At 43.2% G+C, this 19,730-nt stretch overlaps 1 protein-coding gene across 3 annotated transcripts in view; it reads right to left on the reverse strand.

Moving 5' to 3' along the window:
* The window catches only part of LOC126403462 (membrane-associated guanylate kinase, WW and PDZ domain-containing protein 2), a 61,236-nt gene that overhangs the window by 4,971 nt on the left and 36,535 nt on the right, over positions 1 to 19,730 (reverse strand). For 2 of the 3 annotated variants that reach the window (XM_050066143.1, XM_050066142.1), the window contains exons 7-16: positions 18,856 to 18,926; positions 17,618 to 17,779; positions 15,841 to 16,366; positions 13,401 to 13,950; positions 12,904 to 12,967; positions 12,405 to 12,818; positions 4,420 to 4,620; positions 4,253 to 4,329; positions 3,976 to 4,122; positions 1,851 to 1,989 (exon numbers count right to left, since the gene is read on the reverse strand). In XM_050066143.1, the coding sequence (XP_049922100.1) occupies positions 1,851 to 1,989; positions 3,976 to 4,122; positions 4,253 to 4,329; positions 4,420 to 4,620; positions 12,405 to 12,818; positions 12,904 to 12,967; positions 13,401 to 13,950; positions 15,841 to 16,366; positions 17,618 to 17,779; positions 18,856 to 18,926 (2,351 nt within the window). Of the gene's footprint in view, positions 1 to 1,440; positions 1,529 to 1,850; positions 1,990 to 3,975; positions 4,123 to 4,252; positions 4,330 to 4,419; positions 4,621 to 12,404; positions 12,819 to 12,903; positions 12,968 to 13,400; positions 13,951 to 15,840; positions 16,367 to 17,617; positions 17,780 to 18,855; positions 18,927 to 19,730 lie in introns of all 3 variants that reach the window. The other variant, XM_050066144.1, reaches the window with a different exon arrangement.

Raw genomic sequence — 19,730 nt, forward strand, 5'->3', positions numbered from 1 at the left:
TAACACATTTTTCGATAAAATGATTAGTCGACTAATCGAAGAAATAATCGACAGATTAGTCGACAATGAAAATAATCGTTAGTTGCAGCCCTAGTATATGGCTGTTCCTCAGTCCCGGTTCAACACTAAAGGTGGCCGGGCTTTTGCTGTCAAGGCCCCTCAGCTCTGGAACTCCCTGCCTGAGGATGTGAAGCTGGCTGAATCAGTGACATCTTTTAAATCACTTCTTAAAACCTATCTCTTCAAAAAAACCTTTTATTAATTTCAGCACACTATTTATTTTATATATGTCTCATTTGATTATCTTTATTGTTTTTATCTTGTGCTATCATTAGTTATTGCATTCTTTTATTTTGTATTACTCTAATTGTTAGATTAGCTGTACCTCAGTGCAATCTACAGGGCAATTAGTTGCCATCTTTGCTCATCTGCTTCAGTGATGGTATTTTATCTTTATTTTATTTCTAGTGCTCTTAATATCTTCTTAAAATTGACTCAATTTATTTGCTTGAATCCTGCATTGTATTTAATCCAGGATCAACCATGTAAAGCACTTTGTAACTTTGTTTTGAAAAGCACTATATAAATTAAGTTTATTATTATAATCATTATTATTATATGCTGAGCGTTCTGGTGATTAAGTCGTGAGAAAACTGCTGCTAGGCAACAGCAACATGGATGCAACCGTTGCCTTCTAGAATCCACTGAGGCTGACAATTTAGCAGGCTACTGTAATGCAGGAAATGCAAAGGCACAGTGACAGAGGTGAAATGAGGCTGCGGGGAATATCAACATTTCTCTCAGACATTGAAAAATTATAAAGAAATACTCTATATGACTTAAATTACAATCTATTAGATTGCCATCCGCCAAAAAATGAACTTCCATGACCGCTGCCATTTCTGAAAATGTCAGCAAACTTTAAGAAGGAGCTTTAAGAAATTTTTCACTAATAAGGCTGTTAATACCAAACTCTTGACTCTTGTCATGAACACGGTGAACACGACTCTATTTGAAGGCAGCAATAGTTCCGACATAAAACTCACAACAAGGTCTGTGGATTATCTTGAGTAACCAGGTTATGATTTCTAGGAAGAGACATTGCTGTTGAGTTTTTTAAATGTATTTTTCTGGCGCTTTGAGCACCACAAGCTGAGTGACATCTAGTTCCATTATATTAGAGAGCAGGCAGACATCTCTACGGCTGATATCTCCAACACTCAGCACATTACACCAAAACTAAACTGACAGCACTACGGATAAAGGAAAAAGTGTGTTGATAAGATTGATTAAGTTGATAATCACGACTATCTTCTAACAAGGAGGTCCAACACACAGGCTGTAAGGTATCTTATTCTACAAGTGGAGACAGCAGTGGTGACTGAGTAGAGGAATGTAGAGAGACAGAAAATGGGAGAACTAACAGGAACCATTACCAACCGCGTATTCTCTGTCCGTCCAATGACATAGAAGCAAGGCTCTCCTAGCTTGGAGTTGGTCATACATAGAGACAAACTGGAGAGCTCCACTGAGAGAGAGAAAAGAAAGGAAGGAGTGGAGCAGAGAGGAGAGAAGTGTTTGGAGGAAAGGGAAAACCAAGACAGGCCAATCCAGAGGAGGGAATGTGGGGATGTTAAAAGCAAAAGGAAGGGAACCACAAAGAAAAGAAAAGTAGAAAGTGTGTTAGTCAAAATCAGTCCCACAGGAAAAGGAGGAAGGAGATTACACACCCAAGACAGATGCATCACAAAAGAAAAGGACGCAATGTTTTTTTATATCTCGTACTTTAAATCTCATATATTTACATGGCAGTCCCTGAACTATTCCCTTGTCCTCCCACTGTGTCTCACCATAGTCAGGCACGTAGCCATTCCCTCTCTTGAGGACTAGGTGGATGCGGTGGCCTCCTCTGCGGATCTGCTCCACCGCCTGGCTGTGGGTCATCCCCGCTGTACTGTCCCCGTTGATCTCCACGAGCTGATCGCTGACCTGCAGCCACAAACACAAAGACACAACATCCATGCCATTAATGCAGAAAAAAGTAACTTGAGATAGCAGCAGACGTTTTGACTTATCACGGCAGACACAGGCCAATATTAAACACTCGGCAACTCACACCAAAACAATCTAGATCTGATAAATAGCACTACAGGAAAGAGGAAAAAAACATGTATTTTGGATTTTGGGGTGAATGGATTAATGATGAGATTTAAAACCAAGTTTAGGGAGTTTAAGTGTCTTGCTGCAATTACAAGGTTGACCAAAAGACACAGAGGAGCAGAACACATGTACATAATTGTTTTTTAAAATTAGAAGTGTACAGTATGCCATTAAGTATCCCTGACTTTATCAAATGTCTGATGGAACTTTTGTTGTGAATGAGTCAAAAGAAGTCTGAGTTGCACATGCTCACATTAAGCAGTGCAAATAACAATAGTATAACTGATGATAGATTACACACTCAAATACAGAGAATGATACAGATATTGTGAAGGAAATTCTCCTTTTTAGGATCGTTCTTCTGTAACATAAAGGTACTACAACGCAGTTGTACCTCGGGTCATGTTCAGATAAGCTGTAAGCCTAAAGGAGTAGAAGGTCATGCTCTGCTGCTTCCTTGGAGGCAAAAGTTAATCTCTTGCACTACCAGTCATGATTGGTGTAGCACAGCTGCCTCCGTCCCCATAGCAACCAAGGATGGGGTGAGACAGGTCACTCTCTGCCCCAGACTTATAGATGCATAGATGCATAGATAGATAGATAGATAGATAGATAGATAGATAGATAGATAGATAGATAGATAGATAGATAGACATACAATCTAATGGCAAGGTATCTGAGAGACTCCACCACCTCTACGCTCTCCCCTTTGATGGTGAGACCAGGAGAGTGGACCAGTAATCCTCACACATATATAGCTTGGTAAAGAATCACCTTATTTGGAACATGTAGTGACTCTCTAACAGTAGGAAACGGTTAAATCCTCCCTGTCAAGAAGTGCATCTTCAGAATCTCAGGTTGGCATACATTGTCTTACACTGTGCTTGACCGTGATTTTCCTCGATGGAACTTCATGAAATGCTGTTGCTTGAGACATCTAAGTCTCCTTAATTTCTTCAGTTACAATTTAACCAGCTCTCCAGATTTCCATCACAGACATAAATACATTTAGGGGTGAGGAGTAACACATAACAAGTAATACACATAACTAAAAAAGTAGTTGTTTCTTTTTATAAACTGTGCTTTTACGCTTTACTCCGGCATATTTCTGAGTCAGTGATCTACTTTTTACTTCACTGCTTTTCCCATTTACACCTTTGTTACAACTGGTCTGCTGTATATGTGGGGATTGAGAGCAGGGAGGGAGAGCGTGCGAGGAGCACTTATGCTTACAAGCTGCCTGGAAGAAAAAGAAGCACCACTGTCCTTTGACCACGATGTGATGATGACGAAGACAAAACCTAGAACTAGAGGCAGCTTCGAGCCACAATCCCTGGCCACATCTGGCAACAATTTTTACACCAAAATCTAAAAATGCAATAGTTACATGATGAAGTGCTTGCTGTAACTCCCAAAAAACACAAGATCTCTGCATGTAAAAACGCCTCTACTAACCTCTGTAAGCACATTGAAGTAAGCTGCACACAGAGTAGGTGAAAATGTAGTTAGCTAGCTAATGTTAGCTACGTTAAGCTTTCATGTGTAATATTAATCTTTGATGTTACAGGGAAGAAAGGGCTAGAGAGGAAGAGATGGAGAAAGTGTAGGAGATGGTTCATATCTCAGTTGTATGGACTAGCATTATTTATTCATGAAGCCGACCTGCTCCACTTCATTAAAAAAGTTTTATTAACAGGTGCTGGTTTTTATACTTTGCACTTCTCATGTTTTTGTTTTTTACTTTTACTTACCAAATTACTTTACAGGAAAAGCGTAGGAAGAGTAGATTGTGAGATGAACACAGCAACAACATACCTGCATTTTTTGGCTCCGTGAGGCCGGCCCCCCCTCCATCAGTCCCAGGACGTAGAGGCCCATGTTGTACTCGCTGCCCCCTCTGAGACTAAAGCCGAACCCTGAGGGGCCACGATCCAGGTCTACGCTGTAATACCTGGAGTCACGCTGGGAGACGAGTGCAGAGAGAGCAGAGAGGGAAGACTGATTATCATCACTCTAGAGAGGATCAGACACTGGCAGTGGAAAAGGTGAGCAACAGCTAAAGTCAATTCATAGATCATGGTGCTGCACTCACCTTTGGACGTGATCTCTGACCCTTTCTGCTTCTGTGACCAGGGTCATACTCAGTGGTTTCTGAAAGGCTTGAAGAATCTGAAATAGATGATGTTGAAGACAGATTATGAGTCAAGAACTAGGCTGTATATTTGTGTGTGTTTCCTAAATACTTATATCTACACTTACAGGTGCTGGGGCGTGGGACGATGGTGAGGCGTAGAGTATTTCCCGCTCGACGCAGGATCTGAGCAAGCTCCCGGTGAGGCAGAGTCACCACCGAGCGACCCTCTACTGCCTCTAATCGATCTCCAGGCCGGATCTGACCGCTCTTTGCCGCCGGGCTGCCTCGACGGACCGTCACAAACCGGTGAGGGAGAAGTGAAGCAGCTGAGGAGAGGACAGAAAACACCAGTTATTCTAAATGATTTCTTTGAGTTACTTGTTGAACGAAACACGAAACTTCTTCCAGCCCTAAAACTTTCCTTTAAACTGAAGGCAGTGAGTAATAAATGAGGTCATACGTAGATACACTTAAAAGCAGGAAGATTTATTTCACCTGTGTGTTTGCCAGAATTCCTAAAACAAGCCGTAATTAAGCTTTGGATTGTTTTTGGCAGGGTCTACTAATTACTTCCCACTGAAGCCTTCTTTTACACCTCCCCCGCTGTCTCCTTGAAACACTCTCCTCTCCTCTTTCATCTCCCCATCTATCAACCTATCTCTCCATCGGCTGAACGCCAGCAACTGTTTTTTGCTGTTCAATGATTTGTCTTCCTCCTCAAGAACAAACTGTGATGGAACACAAGCTTTCCAGCCATATTTTTTTGTCCTGAATCTGTCAAGCTGCACAGAGCAACAGACTTTAGATATTTACTCTTTGGTTTATATAGCGTCAGTGATTCTTACACTTAGCACCTCAAAGAGCTAAGTGTGTTTAGTATGCCTCGAGCATACAAAACACACATAAAAAAACACACACGCAGCAATATTTAGTTCTTTCTGCTGATCTTTCTCCCCTGTGTGGGAAACTTTGACTGTTGTCTTCTACCCATGGATGGATACTGGACACAGGCCCAGGGGCCCAAAGTGTCAGGGGTCGTCCTGGCCTTCACAAACAAAATGTCACTCAAATTAACACATAGCGATCAGGAGGAGACAAAAAGACAACAAAGAGATGCGAAGAGAAACTGCAAAGAGACACAAAATGACTAAAAAGGGGCAAAAGCAACTACGAAAAGCCACGAAATGACCTCAAAAGAGACACAAAATGACCACATAAAGGGGCAAAACAACCAAAAAGAGATGACAAATAACTACAAAAGGGGATAACACCAAAGAAAGACACAAAAGAGCTCAAAAAGACACAAAATGACTATAGAAAATGGGAAAAACAACAAAAAAGAGATGGACAATAACCACAAAAGGGGCAAAACAAGAGAGAAAAAAGAAATAAAATAACTACAAAGAGACAGAAAATGACAAAAAAGACACAAAATTGTCCAAAAAAACAACGAGCCACAAACAACTACAAAGACACACAAAATGACTACAAAGAGGGGCAAAACAACAAAAGAAAGACACAGAATGACCTTAAGGAGACACAAAATGACAAAAAGACACAAATTATCTTGAAAAAAACAACAAAATAAAACTACTCCCAAAAGCCACACACAACTACAAAGACACAAAATGACTACAAAAAGGGGCAAAACAACCAAAAAAGAGGTGAAAATGAATTACAAAGGGGCAAAACTACCAAAAAGAGATGCAAAATAACTACAAAATGGGCAAAACAATGGGATAAAAGACCCCCAATGTCTGCAAAGAGACATAAAATGACAAAAGAGACACAAAATGATCTATGAAAAAAAATGTAAAATTATCACAAAGAGCCACAAACAACTACAAAGACACACAAAATGACTACAAAAGGGGCAAAACAACCAAAAAGAGATTGTAAATAACCAGAAAAGGGGCAAAACAACCCTAGAGAGACACAAAATGACCTTAAAGAGAAACAAAATTACTACAAAAAGGGGCAAAACAACCACCATGACAAAGAGCCTGGTGACCTCAAAGAGACTTAAAATTATCTTTTAAAATTCCACAAAACTACCCCAAAGAAACGCAAACTACAGAAGGGGCAAAACAACCAAAAAATACACAAAATGACTACAACAAAAAAAGGGTAAAATAACCACAAAATCTGCAGGTGTTTTCAGCCCTATGTAGGAGAGGTGCTGTGGCCTTTTGCATGTTTGTGCCCAGGGGACCACTGTCTCATAATCCGTCCATACTCTTTGCTCGTACATCGCTCAATAACACCACCTATCACTCCTGGGGAACTGTAACACACAGGGGAGTGTAGCTGGGGTCACAGACGACGTGCTGTAACACACAGGGGGAGTGTAGCTGGGGTCACAGACGACGTGCTGTAACACACAGGGGAGTGTAGCTGGGGTCACAGATGATGTGTCTTTTTTGTTCGATCTGACCCCTGAGCTGAAGTGAGTGTACAATGTGAGGAGGGACAATTAGCTGAATGTATCAGGAACTCAATTTGTCTTATCTTCAGTACAAAGAGATCACTCACAATTAAGCTTAACTCTGGTCAGCGTCTGAGGTTGATGAGAAAAATATCGAGCAGCCTAAAAATAAATTTGCTTCCATTAATCTCCCGCGCCAACTAAAAAGCTTCTTACAGTTTTTATCTGGACCGTCTGTCTCTGTCTGCTTAGACGCCTCTCTTTCGTTCCTCTCTGTGTGTCTCAGTAAACTCCCTGTTACTCTCCCTTTGACCTCTCTGTGAGGGTATGTGTGCTTTGGTGACAGCTGGCCCCTCTTGAGTCTTGCCAGTGGCCTTATGTAACCCATCAGGCAGCATAAACATTTTGAGACACTCATTCAGCTGAGGTACATAGCCGCCCCCTCAGTCTATATCCCTCCAGGATAAAAATAGCGTGTTTAAATTGCCTTATGTGGCGCCATAAAATAAAAATTACAATCCTTGGCACCAGGAATGCGAGGTGACGTGTGTCGCATTGGAATGATGATCCCGCTAAAAAGGTACAGCCTATAATTCAGAGTCCAGCAGAGACACATCTCCAATCTGGGCCTAATCTGGGTGACCCAGGCAGAAACGGCAATCAGGTCAAATCAAAGCCAAGGCAGCTTTGCAAATAGTCTTCTTATCATGCATAATACATCAGTCCAGCATCCAACAAACACATGAATACACATGCAACAGCCATGCTCACACACACACACGTACAAAACCACACGTGCATGGTGACTCACACGCAGAGGGATTGGGACAGATGTACTGAGACACACACACACACACACACACACACACACACACACACACACACACAGATGCATCCAAATGGACTGCTTTATATCATAGTGTCTTTTCCTCTGGCTCTCCATGTTCTCCTGTCCAGAGTAATCCCACTGCAGTATGCCCAGCAGCCAGCCTGCCTCTGATGCTCTGCACTGATCACCGCTCAGGAGTGGGAGACCCCCCCCCCCTCGTCCACGCCATCGCAAAATCCCCCTCTGCAGCCCAGATGCATCAAGCCGGTGCAGACGTCCCCACAGCAGCCTGCAGATGCCCAGTACATGCCGGAGAGTGGGGAGAGCACTGTTGATCTCTCGCAGCATCGTTCATACAAGTAGTGTGTGTGTGTGTGTGTGTGTGTGTGTGTGTGTGTGTGTGTGTGTGCAAGGTGCTGAACTCAGCAGTGCTAATGCTATCTGTTAAATCCATTCATTTTGCTGCCTGTGTGGCTCACTAATGGCTCTAATACACCACATCACGCTGTGTCCTGCTTTAAGCCTGGCTGGGTTAAACATAGTTTAATTCCCTTTCATGTGGTGTCGCTGCAATCATCATCCATGTATATAAAAACACAACATATACTGCTACAGCTTCAGCTTCATCAACTATCAGACATGTGGATCTAACTTTCATACAAGTCAACATCAGACCGAGCAAACTTTAGCGTGCAGCACAGAATCAGACACACAGCTAAACATGAAACACTGCACCAAAACCAGCACCCTCCCCTTTTTTATAGTAAACCTGAAACAAGAAGTGGAGCGAATAATTACGTTTAGACTCCTTCACAGTTTTCAAAGCAGACTGTAGTCTCTCCAGCATGGCTCTCTGATTAGCATGCGCAGAAAACAACAACAAAAAAAAATCCTAAATTCCTTGTCAGGCAGCTTGAAGGTGTTGAGATTCACATGTAACGGTCAACAGGAGAGTAAAACACAGGTTTGCTGTCCCCCCTCTGTTGCTCCTCTGCGAGGGAAAATGTTCAGTGTGGCATTTCTCTTGAGCATTCAGAGAGCAATGGAGAGGTAGGTGGGAGGCGGAGGGAGGGAGGGATGGAAGGAGGGAGAGATGGAGAGAGAGAGAGAGAGGGGGAGAGAGTTTTAATCTTTTGAAAAACCAGACTGGACGCTTTTACTGCAGAGTTAAGGGGTGTGAGAGAGAGAGAGAGAGAGAGAGAGAGAGAGAGAGAGGCAGAGAGTGGGCGGGGAGCCTGTGAGGGAGATAAGAGCGATGGAGAGAAAGACTGATGAGAGGAAGAGGAAACGATAGAGGCTAAAGGCAGATATGGAGAGACAGAGGGGACTCGTTTCTGAGACATGACAGGAGTGAAAATGAAGCGGAGAGTGAGGACACGGCGGAGGGAGGGAGGGAACTCTGTGCTGCAGAGACAGGTGCACCTACAACCTTAATCTCACCGTGAAAACATAAATGTGTGTTCGCTCGGGCCATAAAGCAAATTGAACTGCATCAAACTGGAACAGAGGGCAGCCAATACAAGACAGAGGAAGAGGAGAGGCGGGTAATACATCACGGGGATGCTGCGGCTAACCAGCTATGCATAAGCACTACACTGAAAGCTAATCAGGGCAGGATGTGTTCGCTTCCCAGACAGAACATAAACAAGTCCCAATGTCCTGACAGGTCAGAACGGATAGAGGAGCACAGAGTGAGACACTGGTGATATGATACTTCAAACAAAAAGGTCACTTTGCTCCAGATACACTTAAAAAAGGGCATGACTACATATAAATGCACAGTATATGACTTCCTAACTTCTTAAAGGAATATTGTGACATTCTGAAAAATACACTTGTTCACTTTCTTGATAAGAGTTAGATGAGGGGATCAGTCCCACTCTCATGTCTGTCTGTATGATAAGTATGAAGCCTCTATGAGCAGCATGTTAGCTTAGCTTAACATAAGAAAACAGAAGAAACAGCTTGCCTGGCTCCATCCTAAGGTAACAAAACCCACCTACCAGTACTAAGGAGAAATCTGGGCCCCATGGCTGAATCAATTGGAAACCACTATCTGTGATTCACAGTCTGAGCCAGGATTGTCTGCACACGGTTCTAAACATCGTGGCGTTTAAAACAATGCTGGCAGCTAGTGTTATCAATCAAGAACAGTGCTAATAACGGCCAAAGTGCTGACTTCCACAATCACACTGTGGGTTGGGACGCTGTTATCAGCAGTAACCACCATATGGGTCAGTGCAGAGCTGGGATTAGCTAGCCCAGGGGTCAGCATTTCAGGTCCCTGTCTTCCCCTCCTTTGTTGCCAGATCGTCTTGGGTCCATGTCATTGGTCCGACAGCCCATTGGTCCGACATCCCATTAGTCTGACGTCCCGTTGTTCCGATATGTGATTATACTAGGCTATACTGTATTTGTGTACCATAGAGGATCAGCAAACGCAACAAAAGTAGGCTACTGGTCGAGATACAAGTGTCAGAGAGAGGAGAGAATGAAACACCATAACCTCCTGTTATTAACTCTGGGGTCCGGGTTGTGTGGGGAGCTCTCCGCGGAGCTGAACGGCTCCCGGCAGGTGTATTTCTGCCTTGATGGTGCGCCGCAACCGGCTCTGGGTCAGCTGGGAAAGGCTTGAGGCAAAGCAGGCTCATGGCTTATGTGTTTGCCATTTTCTTTTTCATTTTAACCCACACCGTGATCTTTTCCTAACCCTAACCAAGTGTTTTTGTGCCTAAACCTAACCAGACCTTAACCACAGGGCATCATGATGATTTCGGAACAACGGGACTTCGGAACAATGGGTTTAATATGGTCGGAACAATGGGATGTCGGACCAATGGGCTGTCGGAAATAATGGGCTGTTGGACCAAGGGGTAGACCCCATCGTCGTTACCTTTGAGCGAGAGTTTCAGCGTTTCTCTGTGTTCCTTGTGAGTGTGGTTTTGACCACTTTTTTGCCTGTTCATTTGGATACCTTTGCCTGTGAAACTGATCACCTGTGTACCGACCTGAGCCTGATTAAAGACCTTGAACTTTTATCCGAGTCTGTGAGTATGCTTTGTGAGTCTCTCCAATTTGTGCTTGACAGATAAGTGGTTACAGAGATGAATGGTACTTTAACTTTGCAGTGTTTGTGGTGAAAGCAAACAAATCTGTCCATTCACTATTAAACTCTCTGTTTTTCTCAGAGACTTGACCTTTTTTGTATTTGTAATCTGTAGCTAACCCAGCGGGGAAGACTCAGGACTAGCTACTGCTATTGAGGTTTAGCAAAATTTAGAGGAAAAGGTGCCAGGTTGTAGATATTGGACATCTTATTTGATGAGATGTTAATAAAAATTATTTGGTGTATGGTTGCACATTTTGACAATTGGAGAATGTAAGAATCACTTTGGGCCTACAACAACAATGAATGAAAATTTCAATCATCCATTTTCATCCACTAATCCGGGGCCGGGTCCCAGGGCAGCAGGCCAGGCAAAGCATCCCAAACATCCCTCTCCCCAGCAACGCTTTCCAGCTCCTCCTGGGGGTCCCCAAGGCGTTCCCAAGCCAGATGAGATATGTAAAACCCCCTAGTGTGCTCTGGGTCTGCCCCGGGGCCTCTTACTAGTGGGATGTGCCCGGAAACCCCCTAACAGGAGGCACCCAGGAGGCATCCTGATCAGATGCCCAAACCACCTCAACTGACCCCTTTCAATACAAAGATCAGTGGCTCTACTCCGAGCTCCCTCTGGATGACCGAGCTCCTTACCCTATCTCTAAGGCTGAGCCCAGCCACCCCACTGAGGAAACACATTTCAGTCGCTTGTATCCACGATCTCATTCTTTTGGTCACTACGCAAAGTTCATGACCATAGGTGAGGGTCAGGACGTAGATGGACCAGTTACCACTGCAGATGCTGCACCAAACCGCCGATCCACCTCACGCTCAATTCTACCCTCACTCGTGAATGAAAATTAAAATGTTAAAAAAAATAATTGTTACTAATATCCATATAATGATTTGTTAATGCTGTAGGGAACCACTAGAGAGGGGTTAAAGAGCTGCATGCAGCTTTGGAGCTGCAGGTTGCCTCCCTCTGAGCTAGCCGATGGGACTCACATGCACTAACATGGTGGCAAAGAGTTGTTTGCTGCTATGTCATTGCTCTGGATGTTGTATACAGTGACTTTAATCAATACAAAAACTGAAGTGCTGTGATGACACAGTGTAGTTTTATGTGCCAGGTTATTGTCTTGAGAGCAGTGACTTCCTGGAGTCTTGTCTACACCCGTGAAGGTGCCAAGCACCAAGCTTAAACTTCAGTGACTGTGCAGCACACAACCTCCTGTAAAACTACAATTCCCAAACGTCTTGAGAGTAGTGTTTTGGTGTTGAGCTTTTCATGAATATAAACAGAAAATACACACTTGAGTAATTAAGTTTGCCGCTCGCCAAAAGTGAACTCTGTGATAAATTAACCAGTCAGTGACAATGGTGGATGCCAAATCTTAATTCCCTCTACAATGCAAATAAAACCACCCCTGGAAAATAAAACACTTCATAAGGGAAGGGTTGATGAAGCATCATGACTCATCCGGTGGCATGTAGCCATGTTGACCACTGTTTAATCTGTAATTACCTAATGGTGCATCTGTCCACAAGGGCATCCAAATAAACCCTGTTTCCCTGGGCAGGTAACCAAATGGTTTTACTGGGCCAGAAAAGTTCAACTAATGCTGCGTAATGCCCGTCCACTTCTACTGCACATCAAGATACAGTTTTAAAAACCAAAACACGTACTATATTTAAAGCCTTTAACTTGATTCATAAATTACACAATATGATTTGTCACTATGTAGCTGGCTCTCACCTTTGCCGTTCTCCACATCCTGAGAGGCGATGACGAACCCAAAGCCCTCTCCTGGCTTCCTCTTCAGCTCCACATCAAACCCTCGGAGCGGCCGAGTTCGTTCCCCACCCTGCCTCTCCAGACCTGAGTCCGGCATTGCGACGCCGCCTGCCTCGTCCTCCAGGCCCGTGTTGATCCAGTCTTTGGGTTCCATGGTCAGCGTCACTGGAATCGACTCCAAGAAACTGGTGCTCTGGATCAGCGAGGAGCGCACTGGGGCTGGGGAGGGAGGGGTGCTGATGGAGGTACGAGGCATAGGCAGTGTCTCTGGGAGCATAGAGGAGTTGTCTGAACCAACAGGTGGAGGAGGGGGGTGGAGGAGAGGCGGAGGGAGTCTTCGGATGGAGCCTGGGGAGACGGTTGAATGATAGATGCCTGATAATGAAAGAGAAAACAACTGTGAGTAAATACTTGTCAGTTACTGAAATCACTGACTCCACAACGAATATGAATCATTTACCTCCTCTGTAAACCAACAAGATGACTTCTGCCCGCCTGGTGTGTTCCTGGAGAACTGTTTGTACCTGTAAACATACATAAACGTATATTGTGACTAATGTGGAAAATTTGGGGGGTATATTTTACACATTTTAAGCTCGTGTTCATCCCTAAATTTGATTTATTGGCATGTTTTTAACCAGTGGTTGTCAACCTGGGTGAAACGAGGTGAATTCTTTGGAAGAAAATAAGAAAAAATTGTTTTACTCAAAATTCAGATTATTTTTCAGGTTTTTCTCTCTTTTTTGGTGAAATACTGCATAGTTCGATCTCTCCAGGCCACCAAAAATAATTACAAAGGCAAATTATGGTTTGATTGAAGTGATTACAACTCATGCACCCTGTGGCGGAAGAGATAGAAAACAGAAATTGCTTTGTGTTAATCAAAAAAGGTCAGAAATCACTAAGAGCTGTGTTTAATCCACCTTACTTTCTTCCCTTTTTATCCCACATTATTACCTGTGCAATACTAAGACTCTGGACATCTGCTCCGTTGATTTTGACAATAGCATCCCCTGGCTGCAGGGAGTTGCACTGCTTCCTGTCCCAGACTCTCTTCACTATAGTCATCCTGCTTCCTGGACCGCCAGCCATCACGCTGAAGCCAAGTCCTCTGTCTCCATCGGTCTGAGCCAAGGCCACTGGCACCAGCTCCCCTCCGCTGAAACCGCCACTGCCCACACTCATCGCCCCGGGAGAGGACACACTGGTGGGACTGGCAGTGGGGCTGGTGTTGCCATGGAAACCGTTGAAGCCACGGTGGTGGGGGCTGTCAGGGGTGGGAGGAGGTCTGAGGAGTGAGGTCTGCGGTCTGAAGAGGCGGGAGTGGGCGCTGCGGGGGCCGCCGGGGGAGGACGAGGGCCTTCGAGGCGACTGAGGCAGAGGCAGCCGGGAGCCCGACAGCGTGCAGGTGGACAGGTCACTCTCAGATGACTTGGATGTGCCGTAACGATAAGGATGAGGGGGCGTTGAGAGGGAGTTGTTGTTGTGGTTACGGATCATTGATGCTCTGATGAAAAAGAATGGGAACAGTCAAAATCAATAATAAATACAGTTCTCTTTGCTTGGAGACATATTTTGGTACTGAAATGTTTAGAGTTAAAACTAACACTTATTTCATTATCAATTAATCGGCCAATTAGTTTCTCAATTAATAAGATCATCTATAGAATGTTAAAAGATATGTTATTGACTAAGCACCACATCCTCACATTTGAGAAGCTGGAATGATCTAAAAGTTGGATATTTTTTTTGCTCAAAAACAGTTAATTAATTATGTAAATAGTTGCTGAATCATTTTTTTTTTTTTTTTTTTTAATCCCATAACACTAACTAGGGGGGGCATAAAAATAAATAAATGAATAAATAAAAATAAATAAATGAATAAAATAAAATAAAATAATGTGTATAAAATATAATTTATAATAATATATAAAAAATTAAAGGTCCCTTGCGGAGGGGCTGCTACCTTCAGTTCAGTCAGGAACACTTTCGTCACAGATTTAACCATTTATTGTAACAAATGTAAATACAGTTATGCTTGGCGCTGATGGCTCCACTCTTAAGATGCTCCCTGGATCAGACGAGTGGCATGCTAAACCAAAACAGGGAGCACAATGTAGAAACCCCCCCTGGGTGCACATGAGTGGGCCCAAAGCAAGACATAAAATACCCCGTTAACCTTTAAGACGTGTTAGGACTCTGAACTAGGAAGGCGGAGGAGGCAAAGCTTTGCCAGTAGCAGCAGCGGTGTGTGGCAGCACTGATGTAGCAGGGATCAGTGAGTAGGAGGCCATATTTAAATGGGCCACCTTGTTGTGAGAATGGGCTGTGATTGGTGTGTGACTGATTAGATGCAATGATCCAATCAGCTGACTGTCAGCCGGTTACAGCTGAGGTGTACTTCCGTGTCCTGCATTAACAAACACATAACTTTGTTTGCCAAGGCGAAAATGTATCTATATCTAACTATCTAGAGCCAGCATTTGGTCTGTCTGTACTGTGCAACATGACAATCTACATAAATGAAGACCCGCTCCCTCTGTAGATGTAAACATTCTAAGGTTACAAAAACATAGCGATTCTCATTTTAAGGTGATTATACACTAAAGAAAACATACTTATTATGTTATATTCCATTTCAGCCAATACATTCCCTTAAATCCTACACACTCTACCTTTAAAATCTTATTTGCCATACCCATCTTTCTAATAACGTGCCAGTCGAAACATCATCATTTAGCTAGCTAGCTTGCAAGCAAGCATCTAGCTGTTCACTATGTATTAATAAAAGTAAGGGAATACAAGTTGTGTTTTTATTTGTCGTAGTATTGTCAATGGCATCTTGGCATCAAAGACATTTTGCAAAAAGGGGGCCCTGTCTATAAGCTACTTCCGTTTGGGGGACCTTAGCATGGAAATGTTTAGGAAGCTGTGCACTAACTAATAAACTACCTGTACCTTACATTTCTTACCTGTCACTGCAGCCTGTGCAAAACAAGATGCATTTTTTTCCCTGATTTTCTGAATAGTACGTAACTGGTAAAACCCTAAGTTAGAGGCTAAATTACGGCTGGGAAATATATTAATATCATAGCGATATCCTGATATGAGACCAGATATTGTCAGATTCTGGTTATTGTAATGTGTTAAGTGTTGTCTTTTCTTTGTTTTAAAGGCTGCATTACTGTAAAATAATGTCATTTTCTGAACGTACCAGACAGCTGTTCAGATCTCACTGTGTAAATATTTTGTGAAAGCACCAATAGTCAACTTTACAATATCAAAAATATCATGACTTTTGATTGTCTCCATATCACCCAGCCCTTCTTCAAATGAATGCACCATATCAGTAAACTCTTTGAAGGAACCTCCTTTGTGTCACTCATGTAGGTGTTACCTGTGTGAACCAATGGCAGAAACCACTTCACTGTCACTCTGGCTGGCGAGCGTTGGGTCAAACGACTGCAGCCGTGCTAAACTTCTCAGGGAACGTGGAGGACGCACAGGAGGGGAAGAGGCAGCGTTGCTCATACTGGAGCGTCTGTACGAGACCGGCTGTCTGGTGGCAAAAGCCATGGCGTTCCCATTAGCATCCAGAGTCACCCCTGGCTCCATGTAGCTCCCGTCACTGTGGACCCCATTATAGTTAAGGTGCTGGGTGTGAGGGGTGGGTGTCGGGAGGCGAGGTAGTTGGTGAAGAGGCTGAGGCTGGGTGGTGGTGGGTGGTACGATGGGCTCCCCGCTGTCCAGTAGCCTTGGCGGGGGCTGCTTGGGACAACCGTCAGGGTTGTAGAGCATTGGGTACCCTCTTCTGACCTCTACATCCACACTGTGGCCCACAGGCACCGACTTCAGCATCTCTACCACCTCTTTGTGAGACACTCCCAACACACAAACGTCATTGATGAACACCAGGATGTCCGCTAATAAAGCACAAAGGAAAGCACACAGAGGTGTCATTATAATACACAGCATTTTTAATCAACTGCAGCAAAATTACACACTTTTGCACCTTTGATAATCAGTTTTCATACATCACTGCTTCAACTTTCAACCATTTTCACATGCTTAAATGTGCAGATAAGTGTAGTTTGCAAATGAAACAGAGTCTGTGTGTTTTGTGTGGGTGTGGACTAATCCAACCAACTAATCCCTCTAAACCTATTAACAGATATGAACTAGATCAGCCCCTGCTGAGACAGCTTGTGCCGTGGCTTCCTAGAGCGGTAATATCTGCCTGTATGGGCATTTGTGTGCGAGTGTGTGTGTGTGTAAAGTGGATGCGCACCGTTGCATATGCGTGTGTTATGATAGCTTGATTATGGTGCGCTGACCCTGAGGATTAAGGCCTGATTGTGATATACACTTGCTGCGGGAGATCGGAAAATTCCAGAGGTATAATCCCAAAGAGCGGAGACGGAGAACTGGAGAGACAGGCGGCTGAAACACACCGTTTATTAAAATATTTTGTTTTTGATTTCAGTAAACCATAGTTACAGCTCTCAGGCTGCCAGTGGTGTGGACTCAGGTCACTTGACGTGCACTTGAGTCACAGTCTAATCACAAATATGATGACTTTCTACTCAACTTGTCAAAAATCACATAAGACCTGCAACTCAACTTGGACTACAACACCAATGACTCATGACTTGAACATGACTCCTTCCCCCAAGACCACAGATTGAAAAGTATGATATTTAAAAAGTGCCCCTAATTAATTCATTTCCTTAATCAACTCTCATTAATGTCTGCAGGAGACCAGAGAGAAAGGTGTTTTTAAAGTCTCTGTGTGTTCAGCTCTCAGTACTTTTGTAGCTTCTAACTGAATCTCTGTGTTTTGGAGTTCAGTTTCTCTCCTGCGTCCTGTTTTTACTTTAGATATCTGCTTTATTTTACTGTTTAATGTTCGCAAGCTGTGTGAACATTACCTTATTTTGGTGCTTCACAATATAAGTTTATACATAACAAAATAACGGGGGACTTTTATTTTGATGAATCTACAGGAAATTAAATGTGTTATTGCTGAAATTAGTGGAACTTTGTTAGTGCCTTTTCTTCAATAAAGAACCCTGGTTCCACCTGTTTGTGAGAATGTGTCCCCTCCTCTCCTCAGTTGGCATCATCTCACACATCTTTTTTACATATCAGCTAGCTTGCTTTGTTTTATTTTCTACCTGTCTTGAGTGCTGAGGGTCCACTTGAAGTCACACTGTAGACCTGGAGGAACTCTCTTGGCCTGCTGCCCCCGACAATATTGAAACCAAACCCTCTGGAGCCCTTGGTCAAATGTGTGTGGACAGGGAAACCCCTTAGCTCCACAGGCTGGTCCGTGAACCCTGGTCAACAACGAAAAAATACAGTGACAGACAGAGGATGAGATATTAGTGATGCTGACCTCCAAGGACAAATCTGAAACGTCGTCAAGGCGGCAAGGATTAAAAAAAAATGCCACCATAGTAATATCAGAGGAAGAAAATGGGTCAGTCGTGTTCAAAGTTTTAGGAGGACGGGTTTTAGGAGTGAGGGGAAAAGAGCACTGCAAACCAATAGGCAGATGGCTTTTAACAATAAATACTTATAAATAAATAGACATGCACACATACAAAGTGTTGCTGGAAATACTACATTAAGAACAGAATCCATTACCTCCTTGAATTCAGACACATAATCCATGAGACTGACCTGGCTTTGCACTGCAATCTGCTTCTTATTTACTGTTTATTCTGACTTTGCGTCACCAAATCCAGGAAAAATTACATATTTTATTTTTACTCCCATGCTTGCTTCTTATTTTAGCTCCATGTTTGTAAAGTGGAGCAGCGATCATCACAAGTTGCATGAATGAAGCATTTATCCACCCCAGCACATTACGACAGTGTCGGTTTGGAGTCCATTTGTACCAGATTTTACAGTAATCCTTTCACATGCGGGTAATTGTGGCCATAATGGAGATTATATCACCTTCTGCTGGTGAGAGAAGTGTACTGCACGTCACTGGGACTCAGCACTGTCACAGATGGCTTCCTTACAGTTTTGCAATCAGCCGTGTCAGACAGACATCAAAAAGTAGATTACGTCCTTTTTTTTTTTTTCTTTTTTCATAACAGCGAGTCATGTGACCCAAATTATGAAATTAAGTTGCCAGTCACATGCCATCCACGTGTCGACCCCTGCCAGCCTCAGCAGCAGCGAGTCTGGCTCTCTGCCAGCAGCTCCGAGCTTTAGGCCTTAATCACTTACACGTCTCCGTTCAGCTAAAAAGCTCATTCCATCTCATTTGACTCGAACAGGCTGGCTCTGTCTGTTACTTCCGTTCTTGACAAAATTATGTGGTTTCATTTAGGCTGTTCAACAGTTCAATGTGTCGCGATTGTTGCAGTAATTACATCCAGAGAGAAACAAAGAGGCTCACATTCATTTTTGTAGACGGTCTCCCTGCTTGAGGCTCGAGGACTCTGCCAGTTTGTCCTCTTTGGGGTGCGGCTGTGAGAGACAAAGCAAAAAAAAAGATTCCCTCTTTAGAAACACAATAGTATTGAATATAAGCATTTGAATTTAATACACTCCTAACAGAGACGGCTGCCATAGATTTGCTTTGCATAGCAGCTTTTTTGCTGTACTCAGAACATGTTAATGAACTATGACCTACAGAAATAGTTTGACATTTTTGGAAGCATGCATATTCACTTTCTTGCTGAATGTTAGATGAGAACATCTATACCACTCTCAGGTCTGTGTGTTAAATATAAAGTTGGAGCCAGCAGACAATTAGTTTTAGCTTATGTAAACATGAACACTTCCAATCAGCACCTCTAAAGCTCTGTAAAAAACGTGCTATAATTCTTAATCTTTTTTTAATCCACACAAAAACTGAAGGGCAAAAACAATAACCTAGGGGAGTTATGGTCTTGTGCCGAAGTTTGTTTTCCCTTAGAATAGTGCTTCTTGTACTGCTGACCTCTGTCGCTGAGGTTAGATCATAGGTTAGGTTATGGTTAGGCATCATAGAGTTGACTGGTTGTCGTTAGGGTAAGACAGGAATGAACTTTAACGTCGAAGAAAGCAGCTTGTCGAGGTTTGGGATACATTTAAACTCAAGGAGTAAATCATGTCAAGTCTTATTATGATACAATATTATATTTATTCTTTGGACAATGATCTGATATTTGCTGATATCACAAAGTCTGCCATGATAGGATTTTAATTTGATGATGATTTGGGTTTGATTTTGCTCGGTGTGATGCCGTTGTTCGAATGTTTAGGGAGGACGTGCACTTGGAAGGAAAT

Source organism: Epinephelus moara, chromosome 16, assembly GCF_006386435.1.
Source record: "Epinephelus moara isolate mb chromosome 16, YSFRI_EMoa_1.0, whole genome shotgun sequence".
NCBI classification, from domain to species: Eukaryota; Metazoa; Chordata; class Actinopteri; order Perciformes; family Serranidae; genus Epinephelus; species Epinephelus moara.